This window comes from Cheilinus undulatus, linkage group 17 (genome assembly GCF_018320785.1).
Source record: "Cheilinus undulatus linkage group 17, ASM1832078v1, whole genome shotgun sequence".
NCBI lineage: Eukaryota > Metazoa > Chordata > Actinopteri > Labriformes > Labridae > Cheilinus > Cheilinus undulatus.
Genome location: NC_054881.1, coordinates 9,554,214 through 9,572,130, shown reverse-complemented (window position 1 = coordinate 9,572,130; position 17,917 = coordinate 9,554,214). Strand labels below are relative to the sequence as shown.

Below are 17,917 nucleotides of genomic sequence, written 5' to 3'. Positions count from 1 at the left end.
CTGTCTGCTGTGTGACGGGAAGCTGACGTCAGACTGTAGGAATTTGTGTCTGTGCTGCTGAGAGGCCGCAGCTCATTGGTGGATAGAACTTTTCACACAGATTGGACTGTGGGCGGAAAGTAGACGCAGTTTTCTTCATTTAGTGGAAGAAGAACCAGCGCGAGGAACGCGGAGAGTTAAACACGCGATAAGGATCATTAATAGACGTCTGCCATCATCATTTGTGTTTTTTTAATTACTTCATTATTTGGCAGCAACATGTTTTCGACGATTTCGACGAATCTCCAAAGTTTGATGTTGCTCGCTGTGATGTGCGCGTGCGCGGTCTCGGCCAAGAAAAATAACGGTAAGAAAAGAAGACGACACTTTGTCCTGAATTAAAACACCGTTAGCTTAAATGCTAATGTTAGGTAGGTTTTAATCATCTTAATGCAAATACGTAGCATAATTTTACACTAAAACAAACAAAAACAGGTGGCTGTAGGTCCATGTATAAGTGAATGTGCCTAAAGTTAATATTAAACGATAATAAAATTCAAGAAAATTGATAAAGTTATCGCTATGACAATGAGGAAATCGTTTTGGACGTTTAAAAGCAGCTGATTAAGTTTTAAACTTCCGGTTAGTATTTTCTTTTTTACATTTTATGACGGAATCAACATGTTTAGCTGTTATCCTGGGACAGTGGAAGTTGTATTTATTTATTTGAATGTTTTGTTGTTGTTGTTGCTTTCTTTGTACCATACCATTTATTAAAGGTATAAAAACTGAATTTGAAAACGTAAAAGAACGTGAATTAAGTTACTATCTATATATAGTCTTTTTGCGAAGTTGTCTGATCAAATTATTATTTTTTAAGTAGAACAAGAAAAATCAGAGTATTTCAGGGTAATTTATTTTCTAAGTAAGGCCCCAAACCATAGGATAATGTTTTTAAAACATCAATAACACTGTAAGCAGATTCTACTCAAAAAGCTCAGACTTAACTTTTTTCAATTTTATGTTTTAGCCTACAGTCAAAAAACTTCATTTTTATTTTTATCAATCTACACAAAGTACCCCATCATGACGAAGTGAAAAAGTCATTGTAGAAATGTTTGAATGTGGAGTTTTTTGCAAACTCCAAACAGGCTTTTATGTGTTTTGCACTGAGGAGAGGCACATCTAGCCATAAAGCCCGGATCAGTGGAGGGATTTAGTGATGGCTGTCCCTCAGGAACCCCATCTCTACATGGGACCTCTGGAGCCCAGTGAAAATTGCCATCAGGTTCTTGGTCACCTCTCTGACTTAAAGTTTTCCCCACTGATTACTCAGTTATGCCAGCTCTTGGAAGAGTCCTGGTATTGTAAAACATCTTCCATTTGAGAATTATGGAGGCCACTGTGCTTTTGAGAACCTTCAGTGCAACAGAATTTTTTGGAGCCTTCCCCAGGTTTGTGTTAAATTCAATCCTGTCACTTGTTTTCTGCTCCAATATGCATTGTCAGCTGTGAGGCTTTCTATAGAGAGGTGCGAGTCTTTTCAAATCAAGACTTATAAATTTAATTTACCACAGGCGAACTCCAACCGAGGTGTGGAAACATCTCAGCAAGGATCAGGAGAAATGGGAGGAATCTGAGCTAAACTTCAAGTGTTTTTGCAAAGGGTCTGAATACTTAGGCTATATCAATAAGATATTTCAGCTTTTTCCAACCATGGGAAAATAACAAATCAAGTAAAGCATTGAGTTTCGTGTATGATGTAGATATTTTTTAATATAGTGAATAACTTGATGTTTCCCTTTACGTAACTGAATTCCTTCCTCAGTTTGTTCCCTTAACATTAAACAAAGTATTAGAAGCTCAAAATGTCCTTGGGAGGCGGCCCAAGAGGCCATCTCTTGGACAAGGAGGGCAGACTAAAATAAAAATGTCTAACTTGATAAAAATAACTCAGCAACATGCTAAAAAACCTGATGGTAATGATGAGCTCCATAATGTACAAAAACATAGGATGAATGTGAGTGTGTATGCCAATATACAAAGCTTTTTGCAAACATTTGTTTCCATTAAGAACTATGTTTTAAGTCAATTGTACTGTAGCTGCACACTTGAATCTCTTTTTTTCTTTTTTTTTCCCTAAACTTGTGCTTTCAGTTCTTGTGTCATATTACTAAAACCAATTATCAAACTTCTAGTTTCAAGGTTGTTGGTTTTTATAGTCTTAAAGTAATAAGAGGCCCTTTAAGGATCGGAAACTGGGCTGAAACTGAGTTTGACACCTCTTGGTTATGTTGTTGACTCTGCGAAGAAAATCAGCTGATAAGGGTAGATTCACTTCTCCTATATGTGGTATAAAAAACCAGCATGTGTGATATGCTGATATCATTGAAAGTAGGGTATTGAAATAAGATAGAAAAGGGGGTGACTGGTGGATGAAAAATGTAGAAAGGGAGTGGTGGGTGCTCTTGGAAAACAGGAAATTGTTGTTCACATCAAAAGGAAGGAAAGCAGGCACTCTTATCATGAAAAAATGCAGAAATGAGGAAGGAAATACTTTAAAGGCCTTTATAATGGCGGCTTAATCATTTCAAACATGTTAGGACATGTTCTACATCAACCCTGATGAAGACCTCTATGGTTTGAACATTTCTGCAAATAAGATATTGTAACAAAGGCTTTTTATTAATGGTACAATGCTTAGAACTTTCACACTAAAATGCCCGTGTCGGGGTGGGGGGGCTAAACTCTGACCTTTGGGCTGAATGTGTCCCATTGGCTCACAGCAAATTCTAACAAAGAAATTAAATGTGGCCCTCATTTGAACATGCTTTACTTTGTTGTAGTTCTCAGCTTCAACACTGGGTGGTGCTAGCTCTTTAATCAACACTGATAAGTTTTTGTTGATGTCCTATTTTTTTTTTTTTTTACTTAACTGTGAAAACAAGGTCATTGGTTTGCATTTTTACAATAAAACAATATTTGATTCATAATGACCCAGCAAACAGTAGCTCTGATGGTGCTCATGTGCTGTTATCTGCTCCATATCAGGGACTGATTTACAAATCATATCACTCTAATCATCTTCAGCACCAACACTCCTATAAAGTCTGGCAGCTTTTTGCTGTTTTCTTCTGTTTTATGTCTCAATGTGGGGATGAGCTGTCAGCGTCTTCCCTCTCTGCAGCCCCGAGTGTCTTTGTCATCCTGACCTGGGATCTGACTGGCCACCATAAATTCCTTAACAGTGATTGTCCATTTGCCTCGTCAGGCATTTGTGGAAATCTGTGATGTGGGCTGTTTTAACTAAGCATATTTAGTCTCTAAGCATGCCTTATCCTGGTGTTTCCCAACCATTTTTCCTTGGAACTTACATTTCTGTATGTGGACTTCTGTGGAAAAAAGTTTGGTCCTTGGTCTATGGCTGTAGCTGTAGGCCATTTCTTTATCTCTTCCTCTCTTCCATCAATAATGGGAGGTAGAGGGAAAAATGGCATTAAACTAACCTATTTAAGGGGTAATGGATGATATTTACACATTTTTTTCCACGCATTTTTGCTCATTCTTTGGGTGCCAGTTTAGCTCAGTTGGTACAGCAGGCACCCATATGCTGTGGATTTATTCCTCACATCCTGGTCACAGGATTGTTTTCAGATCTGAGCGTATGTTTGGTGCATTTCCCCCACTCTCTCCTGATGTTTCCTGTTTCTCTTCAGCTTTCCTATCAGATCGAGGCAAAAAGCCCCAAAGCATGCTCTAAATAATCACTCATACAGTAACATAGCATTGTTTCAAAATGAGTCCGTTTGTTTTCTTTAGGGGGTGGGGGGATGGAGTAGCAAGGAATCACTCCCATGGCTCCCAACTATCCTCCATGTAAACTTTTCTAAATGTTTGATGGAGAGACCTCTGGTGGTGGGCGTTACATTCTGTACATTTAAGTGTTTCCTTCTTTAATTATACATTTTCCATGCTAGAGGAGTCTGGTTTTCTTCTGGATAATAAATGTTTGTGCTGATTCAAAAATGCACTTTCTCAAAAATAACACAGGTTGAGACACATTCATGTCTTTGATTTAAAAGATTTGTTTGACACATTTTACTTTCTCTTTGCAGGCAGTTTTTCTCCAAAGACCTTCCTTTATGGCAGTCCGTCAGAGGAGGAGGACCTATCGCAATATCTGGAAAATTATGATTCCACCGGATATATCCGCCCTGTATCTCATCTGGGGCTTAATATAACAAACAGCAGCAGGAAGAATCTCTCAGAGGAGGCACGCCTGTTCCTAACCGGCCCTGTGTCCAAAATCATCATCCCATCCTTCTACACAGTGGTCTGTCTCATCAGTGTACCCATTAACTTGTGTGCACTGCTGGTCCTGGCTCGGAGGATCAGGCCTAAGAAGCCAGCAGCGATCTACATGCTGAACCTGGCCTGTGCTGACCTGCTCTTTGCCATGGTGCTGCCTTTCAGGATCTCCTACCACTTCAATGGAAATGACTGGATATTCGGTCCTGCCGTGTGCCATATAGTCACCGCAGCCTTCTACTGGAACATGTACTGCTCCATTCTGCTCATCGCCCTCATCAGCGTGGACCGGCTCCTCGCTGTGGTCTATCCTATCAACTCCCTATCATGGAGGAGTCCTAAAAACGCCACCATTGCCTGTGCAGCCATGTGGATCTTGTCCTTTGCTGGCTCTCTGCACCTCCTTTTCACTGAACAGACTTTCAGCCTCACAGAGTTGAACATCACCACCTGCCATGACATCCAACATTTACAGCATTTCTGGGTCTATAAAACCTACTTCATCACACTCTGCGTCCTCCTCTTCTTCCTGCCTCTGATTGTCACGGTGGTGTCATACACGAGGGTCATTGTAACCCTAAGCAGGGGCCCACCAGGAGCTCCAGGCCGCTCACGCAAAAGGAGAAGAGCGATCGTGATGGCGCTCACTGTGCTGGTCATGTTTGTGCTGTGTTTCACGCCCACTAATGTCTTCCTCCTCATGCAACAGCTGCAGTTCAAGAAGGGGGAAGAGTCAAGCCGGGAGGCCTCAGATGGCCTCTATGTAGTCTATTTGGTCTTCCTGTGTCTGGGGAGTCTGAACTGCCTCCTGGATCCTCTGGTCTACTACTTTGGATCATCACAATGCCAGAGAGAGCTATTCAGTGTGCTGAGGTGTCAGAGGATCACAGAGGGCAGCGGCAGCAGACTTTCGTCGTCTGATCTAAGCAGATCCTCCAGCAGAACTCTTCTGAAATCCAGCCGTAAAGACAGTTCCAAAACAAATGCTCCACTCACTAAAATGGACTCAATTCAAGCAAATCCTAGCTGCCAGTACAAGAAACTCTTAGTCTGATAAACACATCTAGAGGTTTTTTTTTAAGTCTTACAATCTCTGGGTCCCATTTTAAAAAAATATTTTGGAGTTTAAATGATGTCAAGGTAGAACGCTTTGGTATTGCTTCAAAGGTTCTCCAATTTTCCATACTTCAATACTTTTCAATAATTTACATGAGTTTTGATCCAAAAGAACCAATGCTAGATAGTTCCTAGGCAGCTTTTTTCTTTTCCAGTTAAACACGCATTTAAATTGGGTTTACCAACTAGCCAAGAGTGGAAAAAAAGGCTCAGAAAACAGTCAAATTCATCAAAGGGGCATTGCGTCAGACAGTATATGATGTGAGACTGGTGTGCTGAGTAGAGTGTGGCTAAAGTTAGCAGTTAGCTCCACCAGCCTACGCTCCTTTTTGCAGATTAACATGTGGTTACTCATCACTTCTGTTTAGTGGTTATACATGAGCATAACCTCAACAGCCTACATACAACTGTATTTTCATTTTGTTGTTCAAAACACTGCAATACCGATGCTATTCCTACAAGATGCTAACTGCTACATTTGGTGGAGAGCTGGTGGAAAGCTCTGACAAGCTATTGATGGGTAAATCTTGTCCAACTAATATGATATCCGGACTTAACTGTTTGGCCGGTTAACAGCATGCATCCTTCAGCTAAGCTTTTAAACACACAGATTTTCAAGGGTGCAGATGGCCCTGAGGTTAGGTCACGCTCCATCTATGTAGGCAGTCCAGGTTCAGGTGTGGCCTGCAGGTCCTTTCCCGTATGCCACTCTCCCACTCCCTCACTCTTTCTCTAGCTCTAATAAAGGCATGAAAAGCTTAAAAATCTACATAAAAAAACACATTTTCAGGTATTTTCTAACCCAAAGAAAATATGGCGTATAATTTGCAACAAAAAAATGTGCAACTTTAGCACAAGATGTAGCTGCAGCAAATGTCTTCACTGCTCTCCTTCACCCACTTTTCAAAAAGTTGCCAAAGCTTAGACAATGGGCAGGAAATTTTCTGCAATTTTTCTTAATTGAAAGCAAGAAATCACCCAGAACAGGGTCTCTACAACTTCAATACTTGTTTCTGTGGTTTTAAACGTGTACAGATAAGGCTTGATTACTTTTGATTTCTCCTATATCAAAGTTAATCTTATGTCATGAAAAACAAGCATTTTATCAATTTATACATACATTATCTATACTCCTTGTCCCATTTGGGGTCACTGTGGGCAGGAGCTGATCCCAGCTGTCACTGGGCAAGAAGCAGGCCACATCCTAGACTGGCAGCCAACCATAGGTTTGATATAAAGAGACAGCCAGGACCTCCCATTCACACCTATGGATAATTTAGACTCACTAATCAACCTATCGAGGTAGAGAACCAATGCATGCTGTTTCTGATATCCTAGTTTTATACACAGTGATACACTTGTTCTGGTTTAAATTCACAATTTGTGTGCATGAATGAAAGAGCAGCAATGGTCCAAAGGTTGGCAAATGCATCCTATAAAGATGCCAGGGTCTCTTGCACACAGACAGACTGCAGAGGAGTTGACACTGTCTAAATTGCTCTGATGCATTAGTGGAATTAAACACTGTGCTGGATTTCCCTTGCATTTTTGCTGAATGAAAGCCAGAAATGACCCAAATTATGGTGCTTAGGACTTCTATTTTTGTTTCAATTGTATCACTGTATTTATATAGTTTGATTTTGACTGATTAGAGTTTTAAATTCTGGTGTTGTGACAAACCTAGGTGCATGAGATTGCTTCAGCCTACAGCTGCAACACAGGCTATGACAGCTAAAATGTGTGATTGAGGCAACCAACAATAAGCAAGAAAAAGGAAGGAAACCAAAGCACTAATTTTGTCACTAAAGTCTCACTTTGAAAAAGTGATGTGACAACAGTTTGCAGTTGAAATAGTTTTACAAAAAGTCTAAATGTGTTGCAGTTATTTCCATAACATTTTAACTAGAACTGCAAGAGCCTGTCAGTCCAAATATGAGGGGCTTTACAGGATACACTGTGATCACAGGGCTGGCAATGTGGACCAAAGATATAACTGTTATATTTTTAATCTAAATGCCAATACATGGCAAACACTTCTGTATTTTCTTAAAGAATAACAAAAACAAATCCTGTTGTAAGATAAATCTACATGGGCCAAATGCTAAATGTCACAGCTAGCTGTATGTCAATATGCTCATGAAAAACAACAGAAGAACTAAAAGTTTGTGGAAAAAAAAAGAAAAAATCCTTAAAGGGTATAAAATAATCCAAACAATAATGCCCCATTAAGACTAAACCTTTAGGATAGAGTATCGTAATCAATGAGCACATAGCTGCATGCGATTTTTAGCATAGGCCATCTTTCTACTGGGCTTTATATTGCCCTACCCTTTATCCCAAATGAAAGTATTTCAATTTATATAAAAATATTGATATCTAGCTCAGTCCAGTGTGAATATGAATAAAACATCTAACATTCAGCAAGTTTGCAGCTGCAAGCTGACGCAATCTACCTAAAGCAATGCAAAAAAATGTTTACCTATTCATCATTTACACTCCAAAATGAGCGTAAATATGACACAGGTTGAAAATATCTTAAGTGGTCTTTATTCTGACTACTTAAATGACTCTTACATGTGAATTCAGAGTCACTAAACAGCAGAAATGTGACATTTTAAAGTCAAAGAAGTAGAAAATAAAGGGGCTCAAAGTTATTCTTCCTTTAGTATGAAAGGGAAGGTATCACACCAGTGTTAAGTAGCTGAAGTGACTTTCAGTGGAGACTGGATTATGAATACATGAGTAATATGAAGTTTGTTTTAACAGAGCTCTATTCATCTTCCGATGCTATGAAATGCTTTTGATTCCATGTTTTTTCTTATAAGCTGCAAATGATCTTTAAAGCGTTACAGTAAATAGAAGTAAAGTTATCTTATAGATCTATTTTGTATTGTCTTTGTTTAGAAAAGCTTCTTTCTCAAGCACTTATGTCTCATGTTTTTTGGAAAATGTGTATCAACGTACTGTTTTGCACTTGAATATACCATATGTTTTTCTTTTTTTGCCACTTGTTTGTTACAGTATTGTAATATCATTTATTAAACGTATCAGCATTGCGACAGTGTTACATAGAAAATAATGGGCTGATTAAACGTCACAGCATGGCTTATTTAGCCTCACTCTGCCCTCTGCTGGTGGGAAATGCGAATTACTTCAGGCAAATTATTTCAAAGCCACCCTATTCTATCCAGCAGGTGGCGCTATTGCACTGTTAATAAAAGTTAACATGCAGGATTGCACCTGAACTCAAGTATCTCTGTTTTTCAGTGCTACACGGGATTTATGATTATGTAAAGGAACAATAAATGTAATCCATATTTTTTACATTAAATCATCTGTCTGTGCTGTGATTTATTTCCCTTATTTCACTCATTTCTCCTTACATTTTTTGTTTAAATGTTGCTGGGACAACAGTGTCTGTTTTGATACTTCTGTACTTTGTCAAATTAATCAATTAAATTGTGATTAGAAAGTTTAATGTGTATTTCAGAAAGAGAGGGATAAATTCTGCATAGTTTATAAACAAAACAAAAGTCTACTGTAGAATATAAAGATTGATTAAAGATAAATTAAAATACATTAAAATAAGTGAGTAAAATTATACTGAAAATTTACTGCAGTGTTAAAGAATGGAAAACTTAAATCCTTCCAGTATCCAGTATCCACCACGGCTTATCCCATTCAGGGTTGCGGGGCTGACGCCGATCCCAGCTGTCACTGGTAGATTGTCAACAAGCAGCCGTACTCATACTCACACATAGTCACTCCAGAAAATTTAGAGCCACCAGTTAGCTTCATATGAATGTCTGTTGATTGTCGGCTTTAGGCCCCATAGCAGATTTAACACAGAAAGGCTCTGTCCAACAGGAATTCAAACCAGCAACCTTCTTAGTCCGAGTCAACAGCACTTGCCACTGCACCAAGCTGTTTTGTTAATTATATATTCCTGACTTTGTCCTTTCTGTATTTTTATAAAGATGTAGTGTATGGCTGAATGATTTGGGAAAATAAATTAATTGCGCTTTTTAAAAGTTCCTCATCTTATGTATTTCCCAACAAACAAGCAATAAATCATTATATTTTGTAATGACGCAATATCTGAAAGATTACACTGAGGCTAACTAATGGTGAAAAATATCGAATGGTGATTATTTGACTCATTGCACATTCAATATTACCTGTTGTATTGATGGGAGTGATGATTTATGTCCTTTTCATTTATAATAAGACAAACATATACAAAAACAAGAAAAGTTTGATTTTTTTGCAAACTATTCTTGAAAACAGTGGTACTTGAATGTTTGCAGGATGCCTAGAGCATAACATCTCTGCTGCAAAAATAAATTATTTTAAGATCAGGTCTAATTTCCCAGCCCTACTGTTTATTAAATTATTTTTATTGTGTAGCATTAGTCATTTTTTTTATTTTATTTATTTTTTTTTTTTACTGTACTTGATGAAACATTTTTACAGTTCACCGTCAGCCACCGTACATAAATATTTTTTTAACATTCTAACAAAAAACTAGAGGTACTGGTGTCATTGGAAATTTTCCAACATCTGGCCTAAAAATCATATTGCCTGAATATCACATTTAACGCAACTACAATTTTTCAGGTTAAACATTCATGAGTTTTGCAACACATTTTAAAATATTTCTTACATTTTGAAGTGAAATGTTAATGCATGTTCTGTCAATTCTTAATATGTGTTTTGTGAAATGTTTTTGCAGTTGAACTTCAGATGTTCCTTAAATAAATATTTTTGACATTATTACAAAAAAAAAAAAAAAACAGAAGCACTGGAATGAATTTTCAACATCTAAAGATAGTCTGAAAATCGGATTCATTTGTCTGAATGACACATATACATGACTAGATTTTTTTTAATTCTAAGAAACTCTCAGATTTTTATTACTATTTTTACATAATGTGAAATGCTTTATGTTCAATTTTTAGCCCCTTTATGAACTAAAGAGCCTCTTTTGTAGTTTTGCCAAGGATTTTTCATTTGTCTTCAGTTGAATGTTTTTGTGCGTGTTTTGTACATTTTTAAAAATGTGTTTTGTAAAATGTTTTTATTAGTTGACCTTTAGAGCCACCAAAAATAAGTATTTTTATATTTTACAAAGAAAACAGAAGCAGTGGGAAACGCCTGTTTTCAACATCTAATGGCTGATAGTCACCATTTAAGACGGTAACTCATTTCACCATAACACCAGCTACCTTAACTCTTGCTAACGTCTCTCCTCCTTTATCAGTAAACTTTTGCATATTTTTAAAAGCCACCGCATCTATTAGACAGAATTGGAACAATATCTATTTGACTTGTAAAGAAGCCGTATTCATTTCAAAAAAGGAAACAGTTTAAAAAGTAGCCTGAACTTGTTCATGAATAGTACATGTAGGCTAAGTATTCAGGCTAAATTTATCCTCATGATATTATCAGATTGCGTCAGTGAGTGTAGCTCTACAGACATCTGATTATCATCTATTTCAGTCATCCAAAACAGAGCGACAACTATCTCCCGAGCTTCCTTTATAACCTGTCTAAGGTGTGTCCTGAAGGCTGCGCGCGGTCACCTGACGAGATGACATCACTTCGGTGTCAAAACCGGCGGTTTGAAGAGGAGGGGATGTCTGTGGGGAAGTCAACGACGGAAAGATTAAACACAGCCACACCCGCGGAGATTTCTGCGTGTTTATTTCCCAGCCATGACTTCAAGGATAATACTGCTTCTGCTGTTCCTCCTGTCTCTCAGCGTGCAGACGTGCTTTTCTCAAGACGGTAAGGCTCAGTTACACCTGTGGGACTTTTATTGTTCAGAAAAACCGCGGCAGGTAGAATTAATTAATAAACTAATCCACAGCCATCGAATATTGAAGCTGTAACAATAACGACTATGTTTAGGTTAATTTCTTTTGGTCCTGATTGTCTGAAGAGGCTGGATTTAGCCAGTCTGGTCTACCTGTCGAGGTTTATTTAATTTGATTTAACATTAAAGTTGTATGTAAAGTAGGAAGTGATACTGCAGATGACTCATGCTTTAGGACCGGTAGACTATAGAGATAAAACTAGGTCAAAGTTGTTATAGATGATGGATTCTGTTTTGTGTTAGATTCAGAAGGCCATTTTTAGTTTTTTCCTTCATATAAACCTGCTCTACTTCTTCTTTTTTATCATAGACGATGACCGTAAGAATTCAGTGAGAGGTTTCACTGGCACAGAGACCAATGATGGGATCTGGGTAGGCTCCCGGGCCCAGCAGGTCCTGACCAGCAGACTCACAACTGTCTTCCTCCCGATCATCTACATCATTGTGTTCGCTGTTGGCCTGCCCGCTAACGCCTTGGCCGTCTGGGTGTTCCTCTTCAGGGCTAAGAAGAAGCATCCATCATCGATCTACATGGCTAACTTAGCTCTGGCTGACCTGCTTTTTGTCATCTGGATCCCTTTAAAAATTGCATACCACTTCAATAACAATGACTGGATCTACGGAGAGGGGCTGTGCAAAGTGCTGGTGGTGTTCTTTTACGGGAACATGTACTGCTCCATGGCCTTCATCACATGTATCAGCGTGCAGCGGTACTGGGCCGTGGTCAGCCCGCTTTCTCAGCGGCAGAGATCTAACTGTACTGCCGTAGCCGTCTCTGTGACAATCTGGGTGGTGGTCTGGCTCATCACGATCCCCCTCTACCTGTACGACCAGGAAGTACGCTCCAGGAATCTCCACATCCGTACCTGCCATGACATCACCAGGCCCGGTCAGATCAAAACAGCAGCAGGCTACTTCCTGACAATGGGGACTGTAGGATTCATCGTCCCAACAGTCATTTGCATCATCTCTTATGTCCTCATGCTCAAAGCGCTCAGGAACACCATGGAGGACCCCAACATCGCCAAGAGGCGGCGGAAAGCAGTGGTTTTAATCATCACGGTCCTGGTGATGTTTGTAGTGTGCTTCACTCCCAGTAACATCATGCTACTGGTGCACTATATCCTCCTCTTAAGAGAAACTAAACACAACTTGTATGGGTTTTACATCACCACCCTGTGCCTGGCCAGTCTCAACAGCTGCTTTGACCCTTTTGTTTACTACTTCATCTCCGAGGATTTCAGGGAGCACGTGAAGAACACGTTCCTGTGCCGAAGCGAGAGGACGGTGGAGAGGATGAGGGTCTCCTTCAGTGCTCTGAAGCACTCCAAGAAGACCAACACGTACTCTTCATCAGGGGACACTCAGAGCACTGACTGCTAGTTGGTTTAAAGGGTAAATCAAGGGTTTTATTTTTCAAACTTGGGCTCAAGGGCTGGCAAATATGGACCCAAAATCATATCTTAAAATACCGTAGCTGAATGCCACAATATGACATTTGTTAGGGGTGTATGATACTTGATTTTTGCAGATATCCATATGCAACTTTTTACAAATTTATTTACACCAATATCAGCTTATAAATGTAGTCCAGAACTAAAACTTCAGCCATTAAAAACAAACTGAAATATTCATACATACAGCTGATTTTTACAGTCGATATATAGGTTGTAAAAATCCCCAGAAATGTTCAGATCTATCAATACTGATATCATGCTGTATTAGAGCTCAACAGTGTGGTTCCAGAAGTAAAATTCCCATTCATTTCCTCCATAGCAAATTTGATTATGAGCCATACTTGTCAGAAGAATCCAAGTTAGACTTACCACGAGTTACCTGAGTGTTAAACAATGGTATATGCTTCTGTAGAAGACAAAAGTATGTAATATATAAACCTTGTTTTAAGAAAAACATTATTCATTTGCTAACCTTTCAAAAAAATACTACAATACCCACAATCCTAGAGTGTCACAGCGATGTCCCTGGAAGTGACTTCTGCCCCCAGAACAATGCTGAACACTACAATAAAGATAAGCACAGAAAAAGGTACTTACATGGTTTGAAAGCTTGAAAAACTAGCCATAAACTAATTAAATGAAGTGCAATGGATTGTGGGATATGTAGTTTCTTCATCCTCATAAGAGAATTTGTGCACAGTCTTGTACCTTTGTCTTTTTATCTGTTTTTGAACACCATTTTTGCGCTGAGTCAAATGTTTTATAGTCATGAGTGTTCAAGTAGATGGTCAGCTTGTCTCTTGTGTTTGAAGTGATGTAATAAGGATTTAGCAAAATATCAGTGGAGGATTTTAACGCTGAATTTTGTTCCCAGAAAAGGCGTAACTAAAAAGTGGGTGTGCATCTTTGAGAGCTCAACAGTGATGCTGGTTTAAGAGGCAAAATTTTCCATTCAAATCCTCCATGCACTTTTTTTGCAAAGTCCTTCTTATAATGCTTTGAAAGTATGAGCCAAGCTATTTAGCTACCTGAATACTTAAGACTATTAGACATTAACTTTGGTGCAAAAAAGCATTTGACAACTGAGAAAAAGGCAAATGTACAAGACTGCATACATATTTCTCCACAAAATTGAAAGAACTACGTATCCCACAATCCATTGTGATTCATTTTGTTGGTTGTTCAGGGCAGTTTTTCAACCCATGTCGGTATCTTTTATCAACAATTATCTTTACAGAAGAGTTTACATTTTAAATGATAAATTTATAGTATTATCATAGTTTGAGTATTTACCACTTCAAACTACCGAGAAATGAATTATTGTCATCGTTTGAGGGCACAGTAGACATTTCCATGGTTACCAGAGGCCTCATCAATGAGAGGCATCACTGTGACACTATAGGATTGTGGGTAATGTAGTGGTCTTGGCAAGATGGCAATTAAAATATGTTTTCCTTAAACTTTCCCAAACTTTTGTCTTCTAAAAGAACATATATCATTGTTTTACTCCCAGGTGGCTCATGGTAAGTCTGACTTGGATATTTCAGATTATATGGCTTATAATTAAAACCACTATGGAGAAAATAAAGGGGATTTCTCTCTCCGAACTAAAGTGCTGAGCCCAATAGCATACAACCCTAAAATACATCCCTGTATTTTTCTGTAAAGAAATAGATAGTTGGCGTAGTTCAAAAATGACTAACTTTGGTATGATTTTATGAAGAATCAATGCATAAACCTATTTGATACCACAGCAGCTCAGATGGTAGACACTGAACCCCATTACAGGTCATTTTATCATTTATAATTAAGTAAATGCAGACAATCTCCCCAAACCTGTCTAAACTGTACAAAAACATTGGCAACATTGCCATCTATTGAGGTGGTCAAAATGTTTTACACGCTGAAGACAAGTTCAGACCAAAGATTCGCAACGAGACAAGCTGAAACTCGCTAGTCAGTCTGCAATGTTCTGAAAGCCTGTCAGTTAACACCGCTGCAGCTGAAGGAGACGAGCTATCATTGCATAGCAACAACCGCCAGTCTGTCAATTTAAAGTAGTTTATATTCTAAGTTACTGCGCAATAAATCGGTCTATACAAGAAGTAGAGTCCTGTACATTTACTGTTTTTTTCTGTATTTTTATTGTAATGCTAATGTATATTATTAGGCTGCATGATTCTGGCTTATCAACAATTATTTGTCATTACCATTCTAGCAAAGCAGTGCAGGTTCCTGGCAGGGGATGGGAGTGTTTATGAGGCTGAAGTTTCCTTGTGAGAAATATACTCCAAATAGAAGCATTTCAGAAACTCATGGCATGGTTTTATCTTACTAGATTATCTTCTCTGAACAAATATTTGTTGGCCTTTATAGTACGTCTTTATCTCTGATTCTCTATTTATCTGCTTGCAAAAACCAGCTACAGACAACCTGACAAACTGAATCACAGGAAACTTGCAACATCTCAGATCACAACGCTGCAACGGTCCTCTACTGCATTCTCGAATCCCCATTTATTAATGATGAGTTGTTAAAAAAAGTACGAAAACTTCATGATCTTCAGTTACATTTTTAATCAAAAGAGTACACGAGCTCTGTCTTAATTGAACAAATATGCTGGCAACATTTGGAATAGTGGATAGAATTTGCGAGGAGCACTTACTACACGTTTTCCAACTGTGTCCAACACATTTGTGCAATCTAGACATTGTTTAAAAGGTTTGAGAACAAAAAAAATGATAAATGACCCAATATTGGATGTTGGGTTTGTTTTATTACTGTGGTATCAAACATACTTCCATATTATTTGCTTTTACTGATAAATAAACTATTTATATGATAATATTCTAATATTCCTGTAATATTTAGACAACTCTAACATGAACTATATCCATAATTACAACATTTAGCCTATAGCTCCTCTGAATGTGTATCAATACAGAGTATATTTTATAAACAGGAGAAACTTGATTTATTTCCCAGTCCTGTTTCGCACCATTGCTTTTAACATATTTTGGGATTAAAACTGACAGGATTTGGAATCGCTCCAATAGTTTTGCTTAGTCAGCAGCTGTAATGTCGGCCTTTTAACACCTGCGGGTAAAAGCGCCTGTTCAAAGTACATCCTTTATAAGTGCTTGTTTTTGCCGCTGAGTATGTTGTTCCATGTGTCTGGTTTTCTAAGCAGAACCCTTACAGATACCTTGTTTAAACAGAAACAGGCTTTTTTGTAAGCAGAAACGGTGGTCATACTAGTCCATCTCCAAGACCCGAAACTCCACAAACACAGCAGCAAACAGGAGATACTGCTGTTGTCCTAAGCCGTCTGTGTGAATTTGTGTTGAAGTTGATGAAAAGTAGCCTCAACTAGCAACTGTTGTGTGCCGTGAAGTGAAATTGCTATATTTAAAAACACAGTCTGGTTGCAGAGATGGCACTACAGCAGCTGCTTCAGGTTAAAAATGGGTATCTCCCTGTTTAACAAGAAGGTTTATCTCTGTGGGGATCACTTCTGCAAAATCATCAGACATTGATACACTGGAAAAGATAACCAGAGGATTTTAGCAGCATTCTGGTCATATGGCATGTAACACCTGCAAATGCGGTAACTGCCCACAAACATGATTAACCACTAGTGTGATACAAATCTTCAGTATTTATTGTAATAATCTCACAAAAATTGTAATAGCAGTTCCTTACTGCAAACCTAACAACTGTTATATTTGCAAGTTGCTTTTCAAGAGACTTTAAACACTCATAGAATTAATCTTAGCAGAGTGGATTAAAGTGTGTGAAAACAGACTAGAAAAATGACTTCCTCTTTCATGGCAAACAAAAATTTACATTTGGTTTAATACGTTCGTGAGCAGTTTCTAAATTTGCAGGCATGACATGGCATGATCTACTGAGGCAAATCCAACACTTTATAATACTGTTTTTTGTTATTTAGACCTCGAAATAGTAACAAAAAAGGCCCAGTTTTAAAAACACCGGAATTTCCCTTAAAGATATTCATTAATACTCCGTTAAAATATGAAACGGGTTTCTGTATAAAATCTGCTGTGAAGAATTTAAGCAATTGTGTGTGCTACAGACCTCCTACAAGCTTCAAGCTGGCTAAGTTACTGTTTTATTTTTGTAAATATATGATTTTTTTTTATACTTGATGTTGACTTTTATTTAATGCACTTTGCTGATGATTTTTAATTCAATATAGCTGGAATATGATTGATTTCCTTTGACATTTTAAGTCCATAGTGTTCATTGTAATGATTTTTTGCCTGATTTTTTGACAATGTGCCAAAGGCCTTTGAGACTCAAAAGGCTAAAAGCTGTTTCTGTTGGTACAAGTTTTACCTTGAATGTTGTTTTTAAAGTCATTTTAACTTGTAGAATTTTTAAATTTGCCAATAAAAAAATTCAAATTAAATGTATTTCTCTGTATTGCTCCATCTTTGAGTGTTTTTTTTTTTTTCAAGGTTCTTGAAGCTTCTGTGAGGTGTTTTTTCTTCTCATGAAACTGGCTGCAATTGATACCATTTCCTCCTTTTTTTAGCAAAGAAATTAAAACATGATTAGACCAACTGTTTCCACAGAATTGCAACCACTGCCATAGGTCAGGTGTCAGGCAAGGTGACCTACTACCTGCATTCGATTTTTACTACAGCAAAGATTTTCAAGTAGAGATGCCTAAAAAATGAATGAAAGATCAAGAAAAGAATACAGCAAGGTGCATGTGTTTTGGGCATGCAGGGCGCTAAAGATTTATCACAGGGCCTGATGTGCCTGAACCCAGGGTGGGAACAGTTGACACGTGTGTCACTTGGCTGCCAAGGTCAAGCTTGATGGTGTTTCTTTTGTCAGCCCTGGTGATACACTGGAGACCACTGGCAGTTTTCAGGCTCTTGGTACATCCACAGCACAACCAGGAGCTAGTAGCAACCCTATCTGGACGGTACCTGAGCCGTGCTTACTCACCAAATCCATGTCTTACTCCACCCTAAAGGTTAGGACTTTGTTATTTATTATACAGAATTAGAATTATATAATATATAATTTTCCCATGCCCCTGGTAATAGCAAAGACATCCAGAGCATAGCCTGGGTTTTGTCAGTCCTTGTTCAATGGTGCCCTCAGGTGGGCTTACTTTCCATTGCAAGCCTTACTTCAGCCTCAGTTC

The 17,917-nt window shown here is 38.3% G+C and overlaps 2 protein-coding genes across 2 annotated transcripts; both read left to right on the top strand.

Moving 5' to 3' along the window:
- The first annotated feature begins 103 nt into the window (after nt 1-103).
- On the top strand, nt 104-8,738 carry LOC121525331 (proteinase-activated receptor 1-like). The gene is made up of 2 exons (XM_041811248.1): nt 104-346; nt 4,095-8,738. Exons 1-2 carry the CDS (start codon nt 259-261, stop codon nt 5,339-5,341), a joined length of 1,335 nt encoding a protein of 444 aa, XP_041667182.1. The 5' UTR covers nt 104-258; the 3' UTR covers nt 5,342-8,738.
- A 2,316-nt stretch (nt 8,739-11,054) lies between these two features.
- f2rl1.1 (coagulation factor II (thrombin) receptor-like 1, tandem duplicate 1) lies at nt 11,055-17,171 on the top strand. Its single transcript, XM_041811790.1, has 2 exons — nt 11,055-11,190; nt 11,589-17,171. The coding sequence occupies exons 1-2, from the start codon at nt 11,118-11,120 to the stop codon at nt 12,659-12,661; spliced, it is 1,146 nt and encodes a 381-aa protein (XP_041667724.1). The 5' UTR covers nt 11,055-11,117; the 3' UTR covers nt 12,662-17,171.
- Nucleotides 17,172-17,917: the final 746 nt, after the last annotated feature.